This window comes from Trichoplusia ni, chromosome 3 (genome assembly GCF_003590095.1).
Source record: "Trichoplusia ni isolate ovarian cell line Hi5 chromosome 3, tn1, whole genome shotgun sequence".
In the NCBI taxonomy this organism is placed as follows: domain Eukaryota; kingdom Metazoa; phylum Arthropoda; class Insecta; order Lepidoptera; family Noctuidae; genus Trichoplusia; species Trichoplusia ni.
The window spans coordinates 15,489,739-15,514,474 of record NC_039480.1 but is presented as its reverse complement, the minus strand read 5'-3'; the positions used below and the strand labels follow the sequence as shown (position 1 = coordinate 15,514,474).

The 24,736-nt window shown below is 37.9% G+C and overlaps 4 protein-coding genes across 5 annotated transcripts; 2 read left to right on the top strand and 2 right to left on the bottom strand.

The window, feature by feature from the left end:
• Positions 1 to 435: 435 nt before the first annotated feature.
• On the top strand, positions 436 to 4,511 carry LOC113492107 (zinc finger protein 1 homolog). Its single transcript, XM_026869413.1, has 7 exons — positions 436 to 650; positions 728 to 1,079; positions 1,300 to 1,551; positions 1,950 to 2,148; positions 2,327 to 2,416; positions 2,702 to 2,848; positions 3,229 to 4,511. The coding sequence occupies exons 1-7, from the start codon at positions 528 to 530 to the stop codon at positions 3,365 to 3,367; spliced, it is 1,302 nt and encodes a 433-aa protein (XP_026725214.1). The 5' UTR covers positions 436 to 527; the 3' UTR covers positions 3,368 to 4,511.
• A 276-nt stretch (positions 4,512 to 4,787) lies between these two features.
• Positions 4,788 to 12,852, bottom strand: LOC113492103 (coiled-coil domain-containing protein 40). The gene is made up of 19 exons (XM_026869407.1): positions 12,544 to 12,852; positions 12,057 to 12,169; positions 11,612 to 11,750; positions 11,115 to 11,201; positions 10,762 to 10,894; positions 10,353 to 10,510; positions 9,883 to 9,996; positions 9,167 to 9,297; positions 8,864 to 9,006; positions 8,676 to 8,776; positions 8,416 to 8,598; positions 7,988 to 8,233; positions 7,389 to 7,557; positions 7,029 to 7,237; positions 6,759 to 6,878; positions 6,562 to 6,657; positions 6,194 to 6,394; positions 5,704 to 5,862; positions 4,788 to 5,432 (listed from the first exon to the last, which is right to left on the bottom strand). Exons 1-19 carry the CDS (start codon positions 12,736 to 12,738, stop codon positions 5,097 to 5,099), a joined length of 3,033 nt encoding a protein of 1,010 aa, XP_026725208.1. The 5' UTR covers positions 12,739 to 12,852; the 3' UTR covers positions 4,788 to 5,096.
• Positions 12,853 to 12,896: 44 nt separating this feature from the next.
• On the top strand, positions 12,897 to 18,515 carry LOC113492105 (intraflagellar transport protein 56). 2 transcript variants are annotated; one of them, XM_026869409.1, is made up of 13 exons: positions 12,897 to 13,022; positions 13,169 to 13,300; positions 13,660 to 13,843; positions 14,173 to 14,228; positions 14,302 to 14,477; positions 14,738 to 14,797; positions 15,257 to 15,403; positions 15,620 to 15,743; positions 15,860 to 16,039; positions 16,320 to 16,517; positions 16,993 to 17,148; positions 17,518 to 17,624; positions 18,049 to 18,515. In XM_026869409.1, exons 1-13 carry the CDS (start codon positions 13,020 to 13,022, stop codon positions 18,251 to 18,253), a joined length of 1,728 nt encoding a protein of 575 aa, XP_026725210.1. In that variant the 5' UTR covers positions 12,897 to 13,019; the 3' UTR covers positions 18,254 to 18,515. The 2 variants fall into 2 exon arrangements, with proteins under 2 accessions (XP_026725210.1, XP_026725211.1); XM_026869410.1 differs by lacking the exon at positions 14,738 to 14,797.
• A 2,241-nt stretch (positions 18,516 to 20,756) lies between these two features.
• On the bottom strand, positions 20,757 to 23,046 carry LOC113492108 (cuticle protein 7-like). Its single transcript, XM_026869414.1, has 4 exons — positions 22,933 to 23,046; positions 22,221 to 22,430; positions 21,666 to 21,899; positions 20,757 to 21,382 (listed from the first exon to the last, which is right to left on the bottom strand). The coding sequence occupies exons 1-4, from the start codon at positions 22,942 to 22,944 to the stop codon at positions 21,254 to 21,256; spliced, it is 585 nt and encodes a 194-aa protein (XP_026725215.1). The 5' UTR covers positions 22,945 to 23,046; the 3' UTR covers positions 20,757 to 21,253.
• Between the last annotated feature and the right edge of the window lie 1,690 nt (positions 23,047 to 24,736).

The window sequence follows — 24,736 nt, the reverse complement described above, 5'->3', positions numbered from 1 at the left end:
TAAGTACAGTATGATGTAAAAGAAATACTAGGCATTTAGAAGAAAGGCCTTGAAGGAAAGATCGGATTTGGACTTCAGGTAACTTCTGAACGTACAATCAGTAACCGTAATGAACATTTTAAGTTATTAGGTGTAAAGTAAAAATAAAGAAATAGGTATCTATTATTTACACAAAGCGATTTCATTTTCGCATGGATATTGCCTTATTACGGTTGGTAAAAAGTAGCCTTGAACCTTCTAAAAGTTCCAGCAAATCACATTCCATATTTTAGCATCGGCAGAGTAATATCGTTTCGAAACCCTACCTACCTGTTTTCAGTTATTGTATTTTATTTTGGTACTAGTAGGATAGATTAAATTGCCATAAAATAAAATAAAAAAACGAACATTTTCAACGTTTCAATTTTTCTGACAGTTTGACTACTCTGACACTGACAATTCTTGAATACAGCTGTCATGTGTGTTGATAAAAATTATAGAGAAATTTAGATTTACACGATTATTTGAAACACTTCTTCAGAAAAGTTATGGAAGTTTGTAGAGTTTGTCTCGCAAAGACCCCTGAGAAAGATATATTTCAGTTACAAACTCGAAAGAATGGGGATAGTAAGAGTTTTTTAGAAGTTTTCACATTTTGTTTAGGCGTACAGGTAAACTATGTTTTAATTCACTTTTTTCTTCTGTTTTCATCAACAATTCTTGAAATACTTTTTCCGTTTGTCTTTAGGTTGCGAAGGATTCAGCAGTCAGTACAAAGCTATGCATAAAATGTTACAGAAAAGTGTTATCATACCATAAGTTCAAGTGTTTAGCTTTAAAGAACGATACTTATTTAAAATCTAAGTTAGCGCTTGAAGGAGGTAGTGTGAAACCTGAGGTGTTTATTAAAGACAATATAAAGACTGAGCAACTTTCCATAAGTGATGATTCCCAGAACAACAGTGTTAAGGATGAAGTTAATATAGATTTATTTGTAAAAGATGAGGACTCTGCTACTAACTATGATACTGACGACGAGTTCCTTAGTGTGATAAAGAAAATCAAATATGAGTATATTGAAGAAGATACTAAGGAGAAAGGTAAATTATGTTTGTAACTTCTTAGTTATGATTATGTTTAGGCAGTAGCAAGTTAACAACTTAACTTAGTTGCTAAATATGATAAAATAAATAAAAAAACTGATTAATATTTCCTAGTATACATTTTCACATGCTTTAATTAATAAAAAATAATTTGATATTCTTTCTTTGGTATTAATTCTCTTGGTATCATAATACTTTATATTTATTTTAACTAAAGCACCTTCAAATAAAAAGCGGAAAAAAGTCAAAGGAGCCAAAGTTAGTACTGTCACTCGGCAGATGTGTGAAGAATGTGGAAAGACTGTGAAGGACTTGAAGGCTCACTCATACATGCACCTACCAGAGGCCAGTCGGAGAAGAATCAAGTGCCACACATGTGATCAGACCTTCTCTAGTCATAGCGCCCGCTATAAACATAACAAAATCAAGCATCTTGGTATTAGGCAGAAATGTAGTATATGTAATAAAGGTTTGTATGGTTATATTCTTTGTAGGTTTAGATGTAATATTTTTTACTACTATGTTGAACCCTCTTCTGAACATGCTAACTTTTAAGTTAAGTTTATCTTTTCAATACAATCCAAATTATTTCAAATTAAGTGCTGCGAAAAAAACTTAACATTTTATCTAAAACTAGCTGTTTTTTGTTTGATTTCAAATATTGCTTTGTTTCTAAAAAGAGTATTTGTGTTTATCTGCCAAAGCCCAAACTCCATAATCAACCATTGTTCTTTCCTATGTTGGGAGCATCTGCTGTCAAAGTTTCAGCTTTTATAAAATAATGTAGGTCTGGCGTCCACAGGCTCTTAGACCATAGATTTTTGATTTTTATTTATTGTAATTTATTGTATGAATCCTCTTTCACAGTTGTGAAGCACCCCAAGCAGCACTACAGGTTGGTTCACAACCGCTCGTCGTTACCATTCGAATGCGTGCCGTGCGGGCGTCGGTTTATATCTAAGTCGAGTCTGGACGTGCATATGACGACACACACGAAGGACCGGCCCCATGCCTGCGATGTGTGCGATAAGAAGTTCTCCACCAAGTCTCTTATGCTACTGCACAAGTGAGTTTTAAGAAGCTTCTACAATTTTCTTAGAATATAACTTCGAATTCTCTCCACAAAACAGAGATTATGGCTAATTAAAAAAGCTAGCTTCATTGGCATCCTTCATTATAAAATTTGCTCTCAGATTGTAAATTTTAATAAAATTATTAAAATCAAATTTATTTTACATTTCCAGACGACAGGTTCATGATAAAGAAAAGTCGCATCTATGTCAGTTATGTTCAAAAAGTTTTTTCAAGAAATATCACCTGCAAGAACATTTGAGGTAAGTTTTAATCTTATGAAATGTTGACCTCTAAAAAAAGGGAATCAGTTACAAAATTCCATGAACACTTACTTAGATATACAAGAGAAAACTGCAAATCAAGTTATTCAGAAAACTATTAACTCTGTAATTAATCTACTGAAAACTTGCTGAATACCTTAATTGTCAGTTTTTGAATTAACGGTAGTTTGGCTATATTCACAGCTATAATTATAACCTTATTCTGTGTTTCTAGCATTTTTTCTTGCTGAACATACATTAATATTCCTAATTTCTTGTCTGTAGAAGCCACTCCAAAGAGAAGCCGTACGAGTGTCCGGACTGCGGCAAGTTCTTCGCTTCGCTGTCCATCATGAAGAGTCACCGCGAGATCCACAAGGATGTCAAGAGCTACGCCTGCACGCTCTGCGATATGAGCTTCAAGAAGAGAAAGTAAGAACTTTGGTCTTTTCAAAATTTTTGGTCAAATTTTTAAGGCGTTATTATGATTGAACTGTCGCTGTATTTTAATAAGAACTTTTGGTGGATTCAAAGGATATCAATAGAAACATTAAAGGCTTTCTATGGATGTTTATGAACAACCTGAGTAAATTTGAGTCTATTGCTCAAGTGCTTTCGATTCAACTGGTTCTTGATGTTAAAATTATATTTTTAAACGCACCCAGAATAAACAAATTTTTTAAAGAATTGATTTAGCACTTAAGTCTATTCTCTAAAATGTGAAACTTCGTATCCCGCAGCATATTTCATGCCTAAACCTAGTTCCTTCAAGCCCACGAACAAATAGTATTGATCGACCTTTTTCTTTCCAGCTACTTATCGGTCCACATGATAAGTCACACGAAGGAAAAGCGCCACCCCTGCCAGTACTGCGGCGTGAAGTTCGGGCGCTCAGACCACCGCAAGCGGCACGAGTACACCGCGCATGAGAAACACCTCGTGGCCGCCTGACCCCCGCCTCGGACCAACACGGTTATCATTAACGCGGAGTCTCTACTTAGTAGTGGACATTAATCACATATCTGTAGGTAATGGACCTACTGTGCTGTGCGATAGTAATTCTTATTTCCTGGGCGAAGTGAGCGGTGAGACGGGAAGTACGCTATTGCTACAAAATGTAAATACGTCATGAATTTCCTTTGTTTACCTCGCACTGCCTGTCAAATACCTAAAAAAATACTAATTCGTACAAACCTTTGGGTTTGAGGTTTCCTCGTTTTTGTCCAACCACTCTTGACAAAAAAATACCGTCAAAATGATCTTATTTCAACGTCTACGAACGTCAATATGTGGGCATTCTAAGTGATGTTTTTAAGATTTGCCCTTTGGGATCAATGTACTGAAATATAATTTTTGGTAATGGGAAATATACGTACCACGCAAACGTGGTCTTTGTTAGCATGAAGATTGGGTACACGAAATGTAATTCTTTTTTGAAGGAGAAAAGGTCTTTAATTAAAGGAAAAAAGTATTTGGCTCAAAAGAAAAAAGACAAGTTTAGGCATTAAATGTGATGCAAACCGATTGCTCAACAGAAAAAAGGCAAGTTTAGACATTAGATGTGATTCAAACCGATTCCTAAGATACCTCCCGGTTTGTCTGCACACAGTTCACACGATAGGAAAACGGATGTGAAAATAATGCGGGGCTACCAATCCATTAAGCTGTTAACAAGAACCTTTTCGCTTAATTTAATGTCAGTTACGTCTGTTCTGTGTACTGTCTTTACTTTAGACACGTTAGAAATTTGCCGGTATTACAGCGTATATAGTTGTTACAAAATCTTTTTTTTTTTGTTTATTTCACACACGTATTGCTATTGTAGTCATCCGTTTTGTGCGTTTACTTTAAGTCACGTTTCCAGGTATTATCAATTTCAAAGATAAGATCAGGTTATATTTTATTTGTTCCTATTACAAGTTAACATGAAAGTTAACGATTTTAGATCGCCTTTAAAACGAGAAAAAGAAAGCGCTGCAGTGGCGCCACTGTCGGCATACGATGACGTCATTGCAAAACTTCCTTGATTTACTGCGAGAAAGCAGTCTCAAAAATAATTGAAAGTTTTATCTGTATATAATGTTGATGTATATAAATAATATTAAATACAAGAATGTTAATAACCATGTAAAATAATGTTGAAAAATTGTAATATGTCTAAAAAAATAAGACCAAAATTGAGTTACTTTAAAATTCATATTTTTTTAAGAAATTGTTGTAATGGTATTTTTAATTTGTATAGTTATATAAGCCAGAGGTGCTATTACTTTAATCTTAATCCAATTTTTATTTGTTATGCGTAAAAAAATATTGTTAAGTTTTAAAAATAAAAACATTTCACTATTTTTTGTTACAAATTAGTTTTATTTGTAGTTTCAATTTAATAAAATACATACTAACACACAAACACATTTATCGTTATTAACTCATTGTAAATAAATTGAAAATAATAAAAAGTAGTCAAAATTGACTTTGAAAGCATCTACTAGTACTGTACTGTACCCAAATTGCTACAACACGAGATAACAAAAAGAGAATTCACCCTCAGCTCCTTCATAATCTATTTTATTTTACCAGTTTATAGTAATAGTCATTTGATTTCGAGGGCTTATTTCAATTCACCTTCCGTATTTACCTGCTGTGAACTAGGTACAAACTGACCTACCGCGGATACGTCATTTCAAGAAGTTTTTTCAGAATGACATTCTAATTCATGTGTGACAGTATCTTTCTCAGGGAAGCACACATCGAAATCGCGCTCATCGATAAGTCGCGGCGACCCGGTAGGCGAGTATATGTTCAAAGTGTTTTTAATCGATTCAAGTTTATGGTCCAGGTGTGGGTACTCTTTTTCGAGAACGTCGACTATGTATCGGAGACGGTCGTTCAGACCTTTGGCGTCGTTGTGTTCTTCTATGACGGTTTCTTTTGGTTTCCTGATGCGGAGAGTCTGGCGTTTGATGGCGATGGCCAGCTCGCTGCCGAGGCGCTGGCTTCGAACTACACGCTCTAAGAGCTAAAAGTGGAAAATAAATATTATTGTACTTTTGAGCAGTGGTCGAGGTCAGCATGCCAAACCCACTGAGCGCGACATGTCCTGGATCATGCACAAAGGCCCTCCAGACTTAGGACAAGCATACATGGATCACAAACGCTTGACCCACACGGGGATCCAACTCGTGACATGTCGCGCACTGTGGGTGTAGCGTGGTGATCTAGCCGTGCAGTCAATTCAATAATTACTAACGGTCTCGATGTTTGTTAGGACCCTCTTATAAAATACTAACCCAGTGCTTCATTCGATCAGTCTCCTTCGTCTCCTTGATGAGGTCGGCGACGTGTTCCTCCAGCTGCGAGTTCCTTGTGGTAGTCTCCGAGACTTCGCGGTCCAGACGCACTTGCTCCTGCTCGAGCTGTTCCAAGTGTGCCTTGGCTTCGGCTATATCCTGTCAAATATTTGTAACGGTAAGTCTGCATAGGCAAAGTAGTAAGATGCAGTAGCTTTAGTTGAGTTAGAATAACTAATATTTGTCTGACAAAGTTTACAATTTTATGTGTCTACTAAACAAGGTTCCCTCTGATGACTCTTTGAGACTAATCGATTGATGGCTTGAGGAAGCTCTTATTAAACACCATTTTGCCTTTATCTGAACAATAAAAATTACAAGGATAAACTGCTCCAAATTCTTAGAGTAGGGGGCTTCTGGCGTAAAGATTTGATATATTTATGTTTTCTGTAATCTACATAAAGGGCATTGTCGTCATCCCTATTTTTACCTTGGTAACCCTGGCGACGTCTGCCTTAGCAAGTCTCAGCTTATGATGGTAGTTGCTCTGCGACGTGCCGGAAGATGCGTGCGACTTCTCAACGGCCGCCGCAGCTCTGGTCTTGTCTATTGCAGTGTCTCGACGCGTCACGTACAGAGCTAAGTCTTCGGCTAGCTTCTCACTTGTACGGCGGAGTTGTTCGCGACGTACCTACACGTATTTTAATGACTTGAGTAAGAGGGTTGTCAAAGTACAGGTGATAGGTAATTTCCCAACGTAATAATTTACCCGATAGATTTCACAAGACGATTTTAGTTACAAACGAAATGTCATGTTTTGATTTGTCTTTTTGATAAATCTTCATTATAAATGCTTACCTCCATTCTATGTATTTCAGTCCTCATCTGTCCAATATCACCCAGTGATGACTTAGCTCCTTGAATGCTTTTCTTCAGGTCCACGGCCAATATACCCTACAATAATCAAAAAATAATATTTTATTTACTTATAACTAAAAAAACAATCACTATTACACACTACTACACATACTTATACAGTATTTGGTTAGTCTAACCTTGCGTTGCCAAATGAGAGCTTCCCTTTGTACACGATCCAGTTCTTGGGCGAGGTTCATCTTCTCTTTGTCTAAAGCCTCTATTTCTTCCTCCAATTGAATGATTTCGGTTTCAGCGTCCTGAAGAAGAATAACTGCTATGAACAATGCCCATAAAATGTAACCAGGCACGTACTTACTTGAGCAGAAGAATGTTAACGAAAGAAAGTAATCCGAATCACTCAATAAACTTTAAACTTTTAAGATTCATTTGATTGCCCTAGTTTGTACCTTGAGACTAGCGGAGTATTCATGCGACATGACCGCATTGGTCCTGTGCGCGATTTGGTTGCGCTCATCAGCGTCCTTGCGCGTGCGCTCCAGCACCTCAAGCTTCCCCCTCAACATGCGCAGAGAGCGGTCCACACGTTTCCTCTCCTGTAGAACACTCTCCGATTCCGCTTGAATCCGCATTACTTTTTGCTCGCATATTTGGATTTCTGGAAGAGGAGAAACCCTTTTTTGTAATTTTCAATTAAAACAAATTCAGTCTTATTTCGATGAGTTGACTTAGTTCGTCAGAATTACCGGTGCAACTATGTGTAATAATAATGGAGTAACAACAAGAACAACTACATATGAAATACTTACGTTTGGAAATAAGGTTGATTTCGACGACAATCTTATGGTGCTGGTCAGCCAGCTTGACGACGTGGCCCTGCTGGCGGAGCCACTCGTGCTGCAACACCTCGGTGCGCTCGCGCAAGCACTTGATCTGCTTCTCCATGCCTTCGATACGACGCTCTTGAGGTGACTTCATCTGGATTATCGAGTATACACAAATAAGATATAGGTACAAAAACATTGGGATCTGATGGGTTTGCAAGTGAATCATGAAATGAAAACTATTAAAACTGCTGAACAAGATTTTTTTTAACCGCGGTTGTTACCGCAAGACTCGGTTAATCGAGAAACGGCTCGGTCGTTTTTTTGTGCATTGGGTAGGTCTAAGAATCGGACATCTATGATTTATTTATTGAATAAAATAGAACGGTAAAAACCAATTACACTACTCAAATACACATAAAACATAACTTATTATCAAGATCAGTAACTTATATCTAATCGGTACAGCATACGAAATTTTAATATAAATTAAAGATACTGATACTAAGAGATGATAAATCAAGGTTTGCTGGGTCAGCTAGTAAACAACAAAAATCGTGCTCCAAGTGATACAATATCCTTACATCAAATATTTCCTTTAGAGCAACGAACTTCTTTATGATGATATCGAACTCGCGCTGCTTCCTGGTCATCTCGGACATTTTCTGGTCGAGGTCTATCTGCAGCTGATCAATCTCCTTTTCCTTCTCCTTCACCCGGGCAAGGCTCTCCTCGAGAACAGCCACGTTCTTAACTTGTTTGTTTCGTTGCATTTCTATGTCGAGCATTATTTTAGCATGTTGATTTTCCATTGCCATTAGTGAAATTTCCTGTAAAAGATCGTTAAGTCAAAATAAACATGTCAGGTGACACGTGAATTTGTTAAAGGGTATTTAAATTTTTCAAAATTACTGATGACATCTTCAATAAAAGATGTTTGTGTAGATAACAAGCCATAGATAAATTTGAAGTAAAATTATGTCTACTAAACACTGAGTGGAAATCCAGTCACCTGTTTTCTGGTCATTTCTCTCATCTTGCGGATCCCGTTGGCCATGGACTCCACAGCCTTATCATTCAGCAGACATTCTTGCAGGTTCAACAGAATCTCATTCTCCAACTTAAGTTTGCATTCCGTTTTCCTGTCCAACTCCTTGTTGGTGGTTTTCAAAATGTTGCTCAATGTTTGATTTTCCTAAAAATACAGTGAACGGAAAATAAATTTTATATCTTATCGACTAGAGTTAAAATATCGTTGTTGCAAGGACTTACGGAGCGTATCATTTCTTGATCCCTCTCGGTCATATCGATTGATTCAGTCAGCTCATTGATCTGAGCTTCTAAGCTCTGTCTCCTAGCATCCTCAACGTCGTCTACAAGAAATGAAGAAGAACGATATCAATTCATTACGAATACTACAAGAACTGTAATTTGGAATACGAGAAATGATGAGTACTCACGTGACTTAGTTGCATGTTCAATATCGTAGAGCAGCTTATCTTTCTGCATGGAGATTTCCTTTCCTTTATTCATTTCCTCCATTGCAACTTTTTTAGTAATCTCCAGACTATTTAGCAACGTCCTATAGTTTTCTTGAAGTACTCTATAAAAAGGTTACATTTTTGATGTAAAGATAGGATTTATAACGACTGTTAGTTGTATGCAAGTATAAGACTTAGTTCATTTTACACTAAGGCACATAAGGCAGACTTTTGGCTATGAGTCTGTTAGATCCGTAGGTATGTGAAGCGCGAATAACTTACTTGTAATCATCCCTGACCGAATCATAGACCTTATCCCGTTGGTTGATGTTCACGATGACGGAGTTCCACAGGCTCATCAGGCGACGCTTGTCCAGGTCTAAATCTTCCAGCTCAGCTGCGTACGCTGTAACCTGGAGAAGGGTACATAAAACAGCTTATAATAGACTAGCTTTTCGCCCGCTTTTCGCCCGCGTCGAGGTCGGTTATATCGGGTTTCCAAGAGAACTCTTAAAAAGTCCGGGATAAAAACTATCCTATGTGGAACTCAAGTTGTTTCTATCTTACAGTGTTAAGTTACTTTAAGGCCTATTGTGAAGAGATAATAAATGATTTATTTATTTATTATTTATTTATGTTCTTTCTCAAGGTCAACTCTATCTCAGTACCAAATTTCATTAAAATCAAATCAATGGTTTAGACGTGAAAGCGTAACAGACAGACAGACAGAGTTACTTTCGCATTTATAATATTAGTAGGGATTTAATAAAAACAGGAAGCTCAATAGTTCTTCAAACGCTCAATGCGTTAACAGTTCAGGAACATGGAAATTACGCCCTCGTAAAAATCAAAATAATACAGATGTTCAGATCTGTCGAACTTAATTTCATCGCCAGATCCGTGCGTTATCCAATAAAATGAAGGAAGCTGTTCATCTAAAATGAAACTATCTAATTAGTTTCTACATTAATATCATAACATATTATTGATGTCTGTACCCTGTCATTAACTTGCTCCATTTCCGAGTTCTTGATTCTGAGCTGTTTCTGAAACATTTCCAACTTCGACTCCAACTTCCACACTTCATTGTTGAGATTGAAGAGAAAAATGTCCTGAAAAATAACAAGATATTTTTTTTTTAATTTGTAACAAAGCGATTATTGCGATGCTTTTTTTATTTATCAATTTTTGTATCTACAATCTTTGTCGATCTTAAATCATAGTTTCATATTAAGAAAAACTTGTTTTCAAGAACTATACAATCGAAAAACGTACTAACGTATGTTCCTCATATATTATCATCACCATCCGACCAATTTCGGCTATGGCGACCGCTTCAACTCCTAGTTGGTATTTTGGCGTTCATGCGAGCGTAGATGGATCATACATACTATCGGTACTGACCTCAGGAGTGCATAGCAGTCAAGGCTATTAACCACTAGACCAACAGGCCTATCTCATATCTTACCAGGCTTCTCTTCTCGGCAGCCAGCGCCTTTTTCTCCGCCCTCATCTTATCAGACATACGGTGGCTGACAGTCAGCTCGGAGTCGGTCTCGTCGCGCCACGCCTTTAGCTGATTGCAGAGAGCTGTCAAAGCTTCCATTTCCTCTGTCGTTTCACGTTCTAGAATTAAAGACAGCATTTTAAGTTGCGAAGTACCTATTCATTTCATAATGAGGGCTTGAAATACAGATCATTATGACTGCTCTTTTTCTTCGTTGATTTTTAATCTGGGTTCAGGGTTTAAACCCCATGCGGGACAAGGATTGTTCCTAGATTTGGGCCTACAAAACTTCGACTTGGAAGTTCCAACATTCACAAAACCATGCTATCACATCTTATCCATGCGATATTCTAGGGTATAAAAAACTGACCTCTGATAATGTCCTCATTTAACTTCTCCTTGGCTGCTTTATACTTCTCGTTGGACTCCCGAGCGCGCTTCTCTGCGGCTTCCCGTTCATAAGTGCGCTGCGCTAACGTGGCTTCGTATTCTTCTATCAGCACCTGAAGTAAAAGACAATATTACTGGCTACTGGGGGCTTACACCAACCTCTTGCAAGTAAGCTTATTGAAGATGTGGAAGAGGGATGGAGCTCTACGTCTAGTGCGCTATCTTGCTTCCACAGCTACAACAGCTGTAAACCGCGTCGGTACACTATAAAGTAAATTCACTTTCTTGATATCATATTCTTTTTATACAGTAACATGAGTAATGAATACGTACCCTTTGTCCGTTGGTATCATGGTCGTTTTTGTAGATGGTCTCCAAGTCCTTGTCGTAACCCAGTTTACTCAGCCTTAGTTCCTCGCGCTGAAATAAATCAATATTAATGTTATGTCAAAATGTATGTTTTTGTTACACATAGGTTTTGAATTTAAACAAAAAAGGTTAAAAGAAACCGTTTAAATTTAGAAGGTCCTGTGCGAAATTCAAGAAAATTGGGCGAAAAGTCCCCCTTTAAGCTGCTTAGAGGTTTTTATACAGTTTTTATTAACCGTGTCCAAACCTCACGTTTGTATCTATAGTCTTCTGCCGAATAATAGCCTCAGTGAACCTAGGACTAGACAACTTCAATTAGACAACAGTATTTCGGTGGTGTCTGCTCATAGCGTAAGACATAATATCCGTTAGGAGTTATGGAAATGCTCTAAACTACCTAATGCCCCCTCATAGCTGGCAGCTGATATATGTATGTTTTATTTGAATTCGGTTTTTATTACCAGGTTGAGTATCTCCTCCTCGGCAAGTGCGTTCTCCTTGAGCAGGAACTGTTTGAGCGTGTCCTGGAAGCGCTGCATGAGCGGGTGCGTGGACTCCAGTACCGCAGGCATCGCTCCGATCTCTCGCTTGTTGCGCCATCTATGAACACCAGATAGGAAACATTGGCGAAGTATAATTCGTTATATCATCCTTCGTTACATACAGTACTGAATTTAGTTTTAGTCGTTTCAGTAAGCAAAAATATATTCTTATATTTGAGCATAATAATAAACCAGTTATTACTTATTTTTCATTAATATTATCTGACTAATCAAATGACGTACAAATATTTGTTGAGTTGAAATTTATTTACCCGCTTTAAATTTTCGCAGACACCACCACGACACAATCAAAAGTCTTAGAAAAGATACCATTACAGTATATGTTTCGAAAAAGTGTACTGACGCGTCAAAGGCCTCCTTGCCAGACTTGTTGCAACGGCACTGGTTCCTCGGGCAATTGCAGCAGTGGCAGTCCCCATCCTCGAACGGCGGCGCCTTGCATTCACACACCGGATCCTATAAAATTTAAAAATTAAGTTGTACCAAGTATTTGGAAAAAAATTAACAAGCAAATGGCCAGACAAGAAGATACAAAAAATAGGATAATTATTTACTTTGGCCAGTAAAATATGATTCTATGTCGGGTTTGTAACTTAGGTACTGAATTGAAAGCCAGAAATAAAACGATAATACATCGGTATTTTAACATTCGAAATTCAATAGATCAAATATTTGTAGATAACCCAAATTATAAGGAAGTCGAAACAACAGTAGGATAGCTACGAACATCCATAGGGTTCGTAAAAACTGCATCGGTATTAGCAAAGCGACAACATTTAATTAAACCCAACCTACTCTACGAAATGTTACTGTATAAAAAAATAACCAACATGAGGGTAGATGATCTTCTCGCTCTTGTACAGAAGACAGACCGGCTCGTGGATGACGATGCCGAGCTCGTCGCGAGGACACTCGCAGTGCGGGCTCAGCAGAGACTCCTCGGACGTACTCGAGTCCGTACAAATACAGGCTCTAGAAGATTCCGGCTCAGATTTCCCAGCCCCCGATCTAGCAGATTCCGACATCGTATCTTCTTCTCGTTATTCGATAAAAAACAGTGTATATTTTATAGCTCCCGATTTGAAAATTAGTAAAAAATTGTCAATTACTGTTATACCGTTACTTGGAAACCGTAACTATTTATATTTTTTTTTTATTAGGCATACTGAATTGAGGGCTGGCATGCAACTTCAACATTATCGACCTATTTTGTATATTGTCAAGGTTGCCATGGTAACGCATTTGTCAACAAAAGCGCGCGGTTGTTGCCAAGTTTACGATAACATTCGAATAAACAAAGTGTAAAATGGTAAGTGTCTGTATTTACTAGCTTAATTGCAAAGTAAACCAACATAGGAATTATAATTTTGTCTATTGCTGAACCTAAAGAAATAGTCGGTCGGTTATTATGTCTCTTCTAACATTTCTATTTCGATCTTGTTCGATTATTTTCAGATTCTGTCTAGATCAAAACCAGCGACGGAGAGCCGGGCGAGCACCGGGGGCAGTTCTGCCAAGAAAACCTTTCCTGAGCTCGAGGACTTTGTATTGAAACGAGATTATGTTGGTGCCCTAACTATGCTGGAGGTAAACACAACTCGCCAACAATCAACCTTGTTGGTTTAGCATTCAGTATCATTAAATGATTTTTTTATTTTTCTCTTTCTCTTTCTTTAAAATGAATATTGTCCTACCTATAGCGTGACAGCCACCGAATAAACGCAACTCGCTGAGAAAAATGAGAGTTCCAACCCGCAGCAAAAAGTGTTAGTTTACCAACAGTGACATTTTTAAGGCTTTAATCTTTTTATAGAGTTTGGCATGATTGAAGGGAAGCTTAAGTTGTGTGATCTTAAGCCCAGCTGTGGGATACAAGGAGAGAGGATTATACACATACATACACAGAATATTATACCTGAATAGAAAACCTGTTTCGTTCTCCATAGTTTCTAAAACACGAAGGCAACACGGACGTGTGGGCGGACGTGTGGAGCGCGTGGTGCTGGTTCCACCTGGGCGAGTACCGGCGCGCGCTGGACGCGTACCAGAGCGTGCGCACCCGGGACAAGCTAGACGCCCGGGTAGCGGACTATATCACCATGGATATCGCTGTATGCTACTTTTATTTAGGTCAGTAACAGGAAATTGGGTATTGTGAGTCCCGCAGTAATTATTTAATCCTTGAGTTGCGGGGGGTTTTACAAACATACAAATCACGTGAACCCACAGACTCAGAACAAGCATTCGTGGACACTAATGCTTGACCTACGAGGGTGTTCAAACCCACGTTGAAGCGCACATTGGGTTTGGCGTGGTACGGCAGTCAGGTTATGATCTGAGAGAACTTACGTCAACTATTCATTTTCTGGACTATGTTAATCTTATCATCAAGACCTCATATCATTACTTCTTTAAGAACAGTGTAGAACAATTCAGCCTATAATTTATTTATCCTCCAGGAATGTACAAAGAGTCACAAGAAGCGGCAGATGAGGCACCAAAATGCTCATTGAAGGTGAACTAAACTTAATGATCTTTGGTCTACTTTCAAAACATTTCGTATTATACAAATGGGTTTTGTTCTTCAGACACGTCTGTTATTCCATTTGGCTCACAAACTCGGTGAAGAGGAGACATTAATGCGCGCTCACGCAGCCTTGCGGGATGTGCCGGAAGACCAGCTCTGCTTAGCATCAGTACATTATCTAAGAGCACATTACCAGGAGGCTATCGATGTGTACAAGAAGCTGCTTTTGGAAAGACGGTATGTAGGCACTCTTCTGTCTTAAAAAGCCGGTTACGACATAACTGACGGATACGGCCTGTTACGACCTGACCTTCCACTTGTTTTCGCCTTTGTGTTAATTTCTGGGACACCTGTATATTTCATAAGTAATAATAATATATTATATCCCAGAAATACTATGCTCCAACTCTTGCCAGTTTCACAGCATAGAAATGGTGAACTGACTAATAATAATGTTTACTTATTAAAGTTTGGCTAACTAATTCAACCGATTACAGATACAAGAGATATGAGAAAGATGATATGGATTGGATAAAGCTATTAGCAAATACCGATAGGTAACTTTGCAAACAAATACACTGTAAAAATACTATTATATCGTCAAAACGTAGTGTAATAAAAAAATGCTTAGTCTAGTAAATGCACTATAATCTCAACCATAATGCGAACCATGTTACTACATATATGTCATCACGCATGGTCTACGTTTTACAGGTTCGCTTTAACGTCAACGTTTTTCGATGCTTCTACATGTGCTTATAAATTACGCTTCACATTATTGTCCGTGATGGAGTCATAAACCACTAAACCGATTTTAATGAAAGTTGCAACCTGTGTGCTCTTCGGTCCAACCTGAAAGCTATCGATAAAACGGAGACCATCTGTTAACTGGTCTGTTACATACATATTGTAAAGTATGATAGCTAGTCTCTTAGCATCCAAGATCCTACTCGTTCAAACAATAAGTAGTATCGAAAGAATATTTATTTTCCTCTATTGTGTTTCGTTTCTTTCAGTACGTTCATGGCTCTAAATGTATACGTGGCTCTGTGTTACTACAAACTCGACTACTATGACGTGTCTCAGGAGGTTCTAGGAGTATACCTGGCTCAGCATCCCACGTCAGCGGTTGCGGGAAACTTGAAGGCTTGTAATCTTTTTAGGTAAGATTAGAATTTAAAGTGCAATTTTCTATTTATTTTTGTTCCTTGCTCAAATTAATAATTTTCATTTAAGTTATGATTTTCAAAATAAATTGCGTTAATTAATTTACTTAAATATTTGTAAAAAGCACTTAAAATTCAAGGTAAACCTAAGTGTTATAGATACGATTGGATAGTCAATTTTATCTTTAGCTGAACTGACTGAGCTGATTTCAGACTGTACAATGGGAAAGCTGCTGAAAATGAACTGAAACAAATATCTTCGGAACAGCATACATTTGGACAAGATCTCGTTAAGCACAATCTTGTCGTGTTCAGAAACGGTGAAGGAGCTTTAAAGGTGCTCATTCTTTGAACCTTCAGTCAGAGTTAGAAAGGAATATTTTCTTTCAAGAAATCTTTGATGTATCTTAAGACTCAACATTCAATAATATCCGTCATCAAACATGATTTTAGGTACTCCCAGAACTGGTAGATGTGGTACCTGAAGCCAGGCTTAATCTGGCTGGCTACAGACTTCGAAACCGAGAGCCTTTGGAAGCGAGGACGCTGCTAGAACCTCTGCAGGCCACCTCGCCACTACACTATATTTTAAGGGCCGTGGTTGCTGTACGACTGTACAATGAAACTGGAGATGTAAGTATCTTTAAAACTGTATAATTCCTTGATTTTGAGCAAGAGTTCTATATAGGGTGTATATAAATAATTGAATTCCTTTTTTATGTATCGTTTCATAGAGGTTTCGAAGACCTGTCAGGATAACTGACAGGTTTCCTCGTCTCTTAAAAAATAGAATTTAGAAATGTGACCTTTAAAACCTTATTCCATTATTTTTGCAATCTTCAGATGAACTCTGTATTATGAAGCACACTTGTTTATAAATATATACAGAACACTATTTCGATAACTTTCTCAGGAAGAACAGATGAAGCTGGCTCAGCAAAGTTTCCACTTAGTGGGCAGTTCAGCGTCAGAATGTGACACGATCCCGGGCCGCCAGTGCATGGCCTCCTCTTACTTCCTGGCAGGTCACTACGAGGAAGTACTCGTGTACCTCAACTCCATCAAGAGCTTCTTTGTAAATGATGATACGTTCAACTTTAATTATGCTCAGGTAACATTAAGACCACTTTAAGCTATATTCGAAGGAGATTAGTATGTAATTTGTCGCAAATAAATAAGGAAACTGCTGTGTGGATATTTGGCTTTTGTTGTTTCTGAATTTTTAATGGTAAATAAACTTTCGCAATGTAAAGACGACCTCCGTGGTCGAGTGGCGTGCGCACCTGTTTCAAGGTGTTGCTAGCTCAGAGGTCCCGGGTTAGATCCCCGGTCGGGACAATGTAAAAATTTACAATTCTGCATTGTCTTGGGTCTGGGTGTTTGTGGTACCTTCGTTGTATCTGAATTCCATAGCACAAGTGCTTTAGCAACTTACTTTGGGTTCAGAACAATGTATGTGATGTTGTCCGCATTTATTTAAGAATGATGTGAAGGAAAGATTGGCCATTGTGGTTCTGTAACTGTTGTAAACCCGGATCTTTCTTTTCCAATGCTACCAAGCATTCTCTACCTACCGTTTGCTATAGGCTAAAGTGGCGACGGGTTTCTACCGCGAGGCGGAGGAGAGTCTGCTGAGTATCCAGGACGAGAGCATGCGGAGCTCGTTCACATTCCTCGCGTGTCTGTGCCGCTGTCACATCATGAACAGGGACGCCGCGCTCGCCTGGGAGATGTGTGTCAAGGTCACTTGGAGTCCATTATTTAGTTTTTGGTCTTAGTACTGTATTCTATTGTTACTTATGTTCCACCCTAATAGTTTTAATTCAATGTATACAGTTTTCAGATTTTTATTTTAAACAAACTTAAAAAAAATACTGGACAGAGTAAATTGGGCTCCGATTTTGTGTTATGTATTTTTGACTTGGTATTTCTGTAAAACGGGTATTTCTAAGGGTATCCCTCTTAGTTATTCGTTCCAACTATACTTCTTTTCCTTAAATAATATTTTGTATTTAGGAACATGGCAACTAAAAACAACGTAGTTCTTGTATTATGTGCTAGATATTTCTCAATACAAGCTCGTAGTAAGTTCATTTACAATTGTATCGCAGTCGGCGGGCACTCCTGACAGCTTCGCGTTGTTGCAACTCGTCGCGAACGACAGCTACCGCATGGGACAGTTTCTAGTCGCCGCTAAAGCCTTCCACATGCTTGACAGGTAAAGAACATTTTAGGATTAGTCGGTAGAAGTCTGACACTTCTTTCTGGTCAACCTAAAGTGAAAGAGTCATTTGATGATTTCCCATCCGAAGAAAAGAAAAAGAAGTCCTTTATCGATATAGGTCTTGCTGTCTTCTTAACTATTGGTTATTACTATAAGGTTCGCACCCACACCGTACAGGTACAACTTAACAAGTTGAAAGTAATCAAACTTTATCACAAAAGGCATGTTTATTTATGTAATTCAGAAATTACCATGAAATATTTAGCTTTCCAAGTAAAAAAACCAAAACTTTTACCTGGTCAAATCACAATGATAACAATAACCAATGATCACTAAAAACCGAATCAGGTACCTACCTATTTCCTCTACCCCCTTCTGACTTACTGATGATTGCCAAAAAAAATCTCTCAAATTGAAGATTGGACGGAGGCCCAGAGATGTGGGAAGGGTTACGCGGCGCGGTGTGCGGGTGCGCGCAGGCCGCGGCCGCCAACAAGCCGAACGCGGCGGCCGACCTCAGGGACGCGCTCGCACTGCTCAAGGGGCCGCGCTCGCACACGCGCGCCGACAACATCGTCAGGACCATCACCAAGTGGGCGCAGCAGAACAGGATCCCCGTATGATCGGAGAGCAAGGCTTGCTTAGTAGCCTAGAACTTCGTAGAAGTATGACGAGATGTAGAAGTAGAAGCCAAAAACTATCACTCCAATTAGTAGGGTAATTAACTAAAAGTAAAAATATTTAATATGGAAATAATAATTGGAACAATGAAACTGAAGACATCATGATTTTACATTTAGTTAATGACGTGACTAAGTGGATTTAATAGATTAGACTGAGTGTGGTAAGATTAGTTATGGTCATTAAACGAAATATTTATGTAAATTGTGTTTTTTTTTTACGTTGAAGAAATTATATTTCCCTTGGCTAAAAGTCTGCGTTCTAACTATACTATTAGAAATTTCATGCTAGTCTCCTGGAATTTTTGAAAACATTTGAGTCGCAAGCGTAAAGACCGACCCACGAGAATTCGTTTAACACAAAATCCTTATTCTGCGTGGGCGTCGAACCCGCAACACGTCGCGCGCAATCAGTTTGGAGTAGAGATCTGTGTAATCACTCGGCTAACCGCGCATTTTTAACTTGTATCAGAAGCTTGTTAGCAATTACTAAACAAGTCAACATTTAATTAAAATTTAATCAAACTGTTTAATCTGAACTCTGAAATGGCATCCGTTAGTCTTGACCAAGTTATTACCTGAGAATGAACATAATTGCATTAAACCATAACGTGTAAACATCCAGTCTCAATGATTCACCCCGTTCTAACATTTATCGCATTCGTACTAAATTACTTCTACTAAAATCAACAGTGGGTACGGACATATTCCAATGATCGCCCTAAATTGGTTCTCACATTGAATATTTATATTAGCGCAAATTGCCGGTATATGCCAAAGTTATTTCTTAATCCTCAAACACGTATCATTTCTAGATTTGGTAGCGCATGCCCCAGATCTACAAACTTAATTTACTGCTTCCTGTTAATTATTTAAAATGTTTACGTTTATTTCTCATATGGTATGTGCTGCTTGTGCTAGTACCACCTATAAAAGTTTAACTGGAAAATGATTCATGAGCCGTCGAACATTTTCACGACGCTAATTAAACCCTATTTCTTGTTCATAGTTATTATCGCTGTATGATGCTTTTTATGGTATTTATTTAGTTATATGTCATTTATTATGGGTAATAGACTTTACGCCCATATTTGAATGGCAGTTTATGAAGGAGTGATCAAGCAATTTGAGAAACTACACTATAATGAATTAAACAGCTAGTAATCATAACAAAAAGCTATATAAATTGTCGATTAATGATAATCTTTTTCAAAGAAGTCGACGGCAAAATAAAATCAAATAATTCAATTTTTTAATAAAGATTATTAAGGATCAGAAATAACTGCTATGTATCTTGAAACCTCTTTGGATGAAGAATTATTTGATATCGGTAATGAGCTATCATATAAGTCTATGGCAAGTTTTAGTAGGTAATGCGAGTTACCGGTAACTTGGATGATTTCAACATCGTATTTCCGTTGAAGGGCGTTCTTAACTTAAAGCAATTAAACAGGCTTCATAAATATTACTAGATTTAACAGGTACCTACCTAAGGGCAAGTTGGGTTCTTTTAAGTTTATGCTACTCTCAAACTACTTATTTTTATTTAAACACATTAAATAAATGTTTATTTTTAAGTGGTGATGTTTATTGTAGTTGTACATTGGGTTTTTGTCATCTTTTTGTTGTTTTCAACACCAACTGTGTACCTTTATTTAAATAAATCAATACATGGAGCATACACATATACACAAAATATAATTAATTTGGTTAAGTACAAACGTGTACGGTGAGTGAGAGAATACATACTTGGATTTGGATGACGATTAATCCGAGAAACTTAATGGACATACTTAATTTTTTTCTATTGTGGCCATCGATTTTATAGAACTTTCAATTTGCTAGAGGGCATGGTTATTATTTATCAAGGCGCTATAGAAAAATACTGGAACGATAATCGCTTTCATATCGCAATACATGCGCTCTTTATCTCACTGTAGAATAAAGGATCGATAGATTCAAAAACGTGTATCAACCTATCGGCTATCATCAAATGTTCGTTTATCATTCTTAAAAGTTTCGAGTAAAAGAGAAGACTTCATAGTGTTTTGCTTTATTACTTAGCTGTGACAAAAGACAAAAATTAATCTGAATAGTTTGTTACCATTAAACACCAATTCTGACTCGTAAAATAATCATATAATATTTATTTATTTGTCTTGATGTTTCTCTGACATCCAGGAGTAGACGCAGTTTTTTTTTAAGTTCTAAATTTAACGATCCAATGGGAAGTTGGTGAAGTTTATTGTAGGATTCTATTTTCAAAGAGACCAAACATTCCCCAACTTAATTTCGACGCAAAGGTGATCTAGATGTGCAAGAGATTATAATATAATAATAATAAGATTATAACGTCACTAAAATGATACACTTTTATTGTAAAAACTTATTTATACGAATATTCAAAGGCAGGTTAGAAGTAAGAACAAATATGTACTGCATAAAATGCATTTATTTTTAAAAACTACATTATATTTACATGAACGTAAATAATACGACGCATCAAGATCAAGTCCGTAGGCAACAGTCAAGTAGTACATAATAAATAATTAGTTACAGGAGACGGGCGAGGTCGTCGGGCGCGCATAGTCTTGCTGAACAAACCGCGCAAGGCGGTGGCCAGACGGCAAAGGCAATAAAACTAGAGAAAGGGTCACTCCATCCTAATCTCCCGTTAACTCGCCCAATGTTACATTTTGACGGTTAACGCTACTCTGTTTGACCCCAAAAACAAAAATACATTAGCTTCTACAAAAGATAAGAAAAAATACATCTGAACAAGCCTTTGCTGTGTAGCCGCGGCCTAAGATTTCTAACCAAACTAAAAACAATAACTCTCAGCCAAAAATCTTTTAACAACATTCTCAATACTGCTCTCTGTTAACATATAGCTATTCTTCTTCGTTCAGCAAGACAGGACGCTTTGTATCGTAGCTGCTGGGCTTAGCCCCACGGGTGGGCGACGTGGGCAGCGGGCAGCGTGTACCGGGCAACGGGCGCGGCGACCGCGACCGGCGCAGGCGCAGCGTACACCTTCGCTACGGGAGCCGCCACTGCTACGGGGGCAGCGACCTGAGGGAAACATTCGATATGAGTACCTATTGAATTAAAAAATAGATTTTAACGTTAAGTACATTTTACAAACATGTTACAAACGCCATAGACCATATATGTCTCAAGAAAATTATCTTTTGACAGCTAAATATGATCACAATCATATTTTGATTAATTAAAAGTGCTTTATTAACTTGATTATACAAATACGTAAGGAACCTTAATTTAAAAGCAGCAAGATTCTCTTACTCTTCATTCGTGACTATAACGATATTTGTAAAAACAACTAAGAGATTCTCACCGCATGAGCAGCAGCACCGGTCCTCTCAACGACAGCATTGAAGCCGTTGATCTTGTCGGCGGTGTATGTGACCTTGCGCACGTGACCGTCGGGCTCCACCAGGCTGTAGGAGCCGTGGACCACGCCGTTCTGAAGCGTCTCGGCCGCGTCCTTGTGGTCCCCGGTCGCGGGGTCCGCTACGCCGTACGAGAAGCTGTACGCTGGGTTCGGGTCGACGGGCTCAGCGCGGACCACCTGAAAAAAGGTTTGTTAGCTGTTTCTAGGAAACGATTTGGTATGGCTTTAGGCAATTCCTTGAACATTTAAAACTAGTAGAGATTAACGTTACTAAACAAGCTTCAAAAGAGCTCTCAGGTCTTTCCTTTTTCCCAGCAACAGTCTTCTCTGCAGTAGATTTTACTCTTAACATTTTTTCTAGTGGTTAAGAATTATTTTTGTCTCCATAAGTACCTACTACTTTATTCACCCACGTAAGATTCGTAGTACCTCTTTTTTACAGTTAACAGAACAGCGATTATCAGTAACTGGCCGATAAGTTGAGTGTATTTTACTCACGCTGACCGGCGCAGCAACAGCTTTAACAACTGGTGCGGCGTATGCAGCGTGAGCGATGGCGGGGGCGTACGCTGGCGCAGCCACTGCGTGCGTGGCGTACGCTGGTGCGGCGTACGCAGGCGCGGCGTACGCAGGCGCGGCGTATCCGATGCCGCCCAGCAGCCCCGGCCGGGCCGCCGCACTGGCGCACGCGCAGCATAACAAGAACAACTAGAAGAAGACGAATATGGCAACAAAGTTAAACAGGGTAAGCAGTGGAAGAAAATGCACAAATGCGGAAATGACTTAGATTCTGAGGAAAAGAAGAAGAAGAAAATTCACCTGACCAAACGGGAAATGCAAACTAAATTAAAGCAGTTAAGATGTGAAGATTTTTGATTTTTTTATTCAGCCCTCAAACTAAAGCTTTTTGTTTCTTTTTGTAAGCTAAGCTTTGATATTTTTCCTTCTTAATTTTTTTCATCATGTTTAGGCAAACTTGCCTTAATTATTATAGTTGTATTTTGTTATTATGGCCCCGTAACATGGGGATAAATACCTAACTAATGCTTCGATATTGAATTAAACCTAAAAGTTTTAATTTCATGACCCTTATAATAGCAGTAACAAAAACCTTTACTTTATAAAATGTTTTAACTAATCGTTGGGACCTTTAGCATATTTTTACTTTTAAATATAAGTATTCCTCTCACAATATAATATGAGTAGTTACCTTAGCGAGCATGTCTGTCGCGTGCGCACGTCGTGGTGTGAACTGCACGTGTGTCGCTCCCCGCCGGCGCACCGTATTTAAAGCTCTCGGACCTGCGCTGAGACCTGCACCTAGCTACACTTGATACATATTTCGCAAGCAAGGACTGGCATATGCGTCCCTGGCTAATATGTGAATATGTGTAGCATGGGCTTGTTTTGCTTTAAGGTCTAGCCCTGTTTGTTTTGACACTCGAAACTGATTTGGATCTTAACTATTTCGATTGCAACATAATTGCTAAGCTATAGAAATGTTTGTGGAAGAAAAATTAATTACTTACTAAAAATTGAAATTTGAAATTGTATCACAGTGATCAAAGAAAATTTCTGCGTAAAGCTTGCGCAAAAAAGCTTAATTACGTTCATTCACTACATTACGTTTTTTTATCTTTACTTCCAAATTCCGATGATAAAATCCTCAGGAGTGGCATTATGTTAAAATCATAAAAATAAGTCAAATTAAATGTTTTATCTCGCGGTTCATCACGTGCTTATTCAAAAGCTGCGTTACAAAGAGTTTAGAAAATTAAAATTGTTTTTCCTACGCAAAAATACGCTGCCTAACCAATACTACGAGCGCATAACACAATCTTAACTAGACAGATTTCATCATGGTTTTTCAAATCAACTAAGAATTATCTTAATCAAACTGGTCAGTGTAACACAGCCCTAAATCGAAAGTCCTAAAATCTGATGCAAGAAATACAAACTTTTGCGCGTAGTTGTCAATGTATCAGTTATGTAGTATCAATATGGACATATATGGGATCGGCAAAACTAGATCTTAACATACACGACGAAATATACCAGTGGAACGCCCTTATCTGTGTTGCCAGCATATATAATTTAATTATAGATAATTTGACAATGAACATAATTTAGTACGAGACTAAGTCGTAGGTGTACCTTAGTCATAGCGTACAGAATGGTGCGGGAGTACATAATTAGCTATAATTTATAGACCTACGTGTATCGAAGCAAAGATTAGGAATTACATTTAATTAGGAGCCGGTAACTGGCCGATAAGTTGCCTTTAATTAAATAATGGTTCGGAATTGCTTTTATTTTATTGCCTTGAGTATTGATCTGATTCATTTCAGGGCATTAATAATAGTTTAATGGAGAATGATGCTATTTCTGTCGTCATAAGGCACACATATGAATTGGAGGCATTTGCCTATTGTAAAGTTTACAACTTTTTTCGCGGATCGAATATAGATCATTATTCGAAGTTGAAACTTACTATACTAGACTATAATGATAAAACTACTTAAAATCATGAAAGATACTAATCCTTACCATATATCATGACAACTGGTCAGCACCCATTAAACAAAGTTGAAATTATTTAATCCTAAACCATTTTGCGGCTGCAGAAGCCCAGTGCAATGTATGAAATGCTCAAAATAATTGCACAATCAGTGTAAATGTGTAAATCTTATTAATATCCAGTCCATGTTTAGAGTTCTGTACGCAATTATGTCATATAGCCAATATCTAAGCGACTTTACTTCCCATTTGTTGCTCTCCAAGAAACTATAAAACTTTATTATTTTTATTGTACAAACCTTTTCTTACTCGAATATAACAATGGTTTAAGACGTAAGTCATTTCGAAACACACCGACCTAGAGAAATGCTATAATTCATAGGTAGAATACTCTTTATTGTATACCATAAGGAAAACCATATTAGGTCAATACAAACAAATATGATGAGTACAAAAGGCGGTTTTATCGCTAAAAAGCAATCTCTTCCAGACCTTTG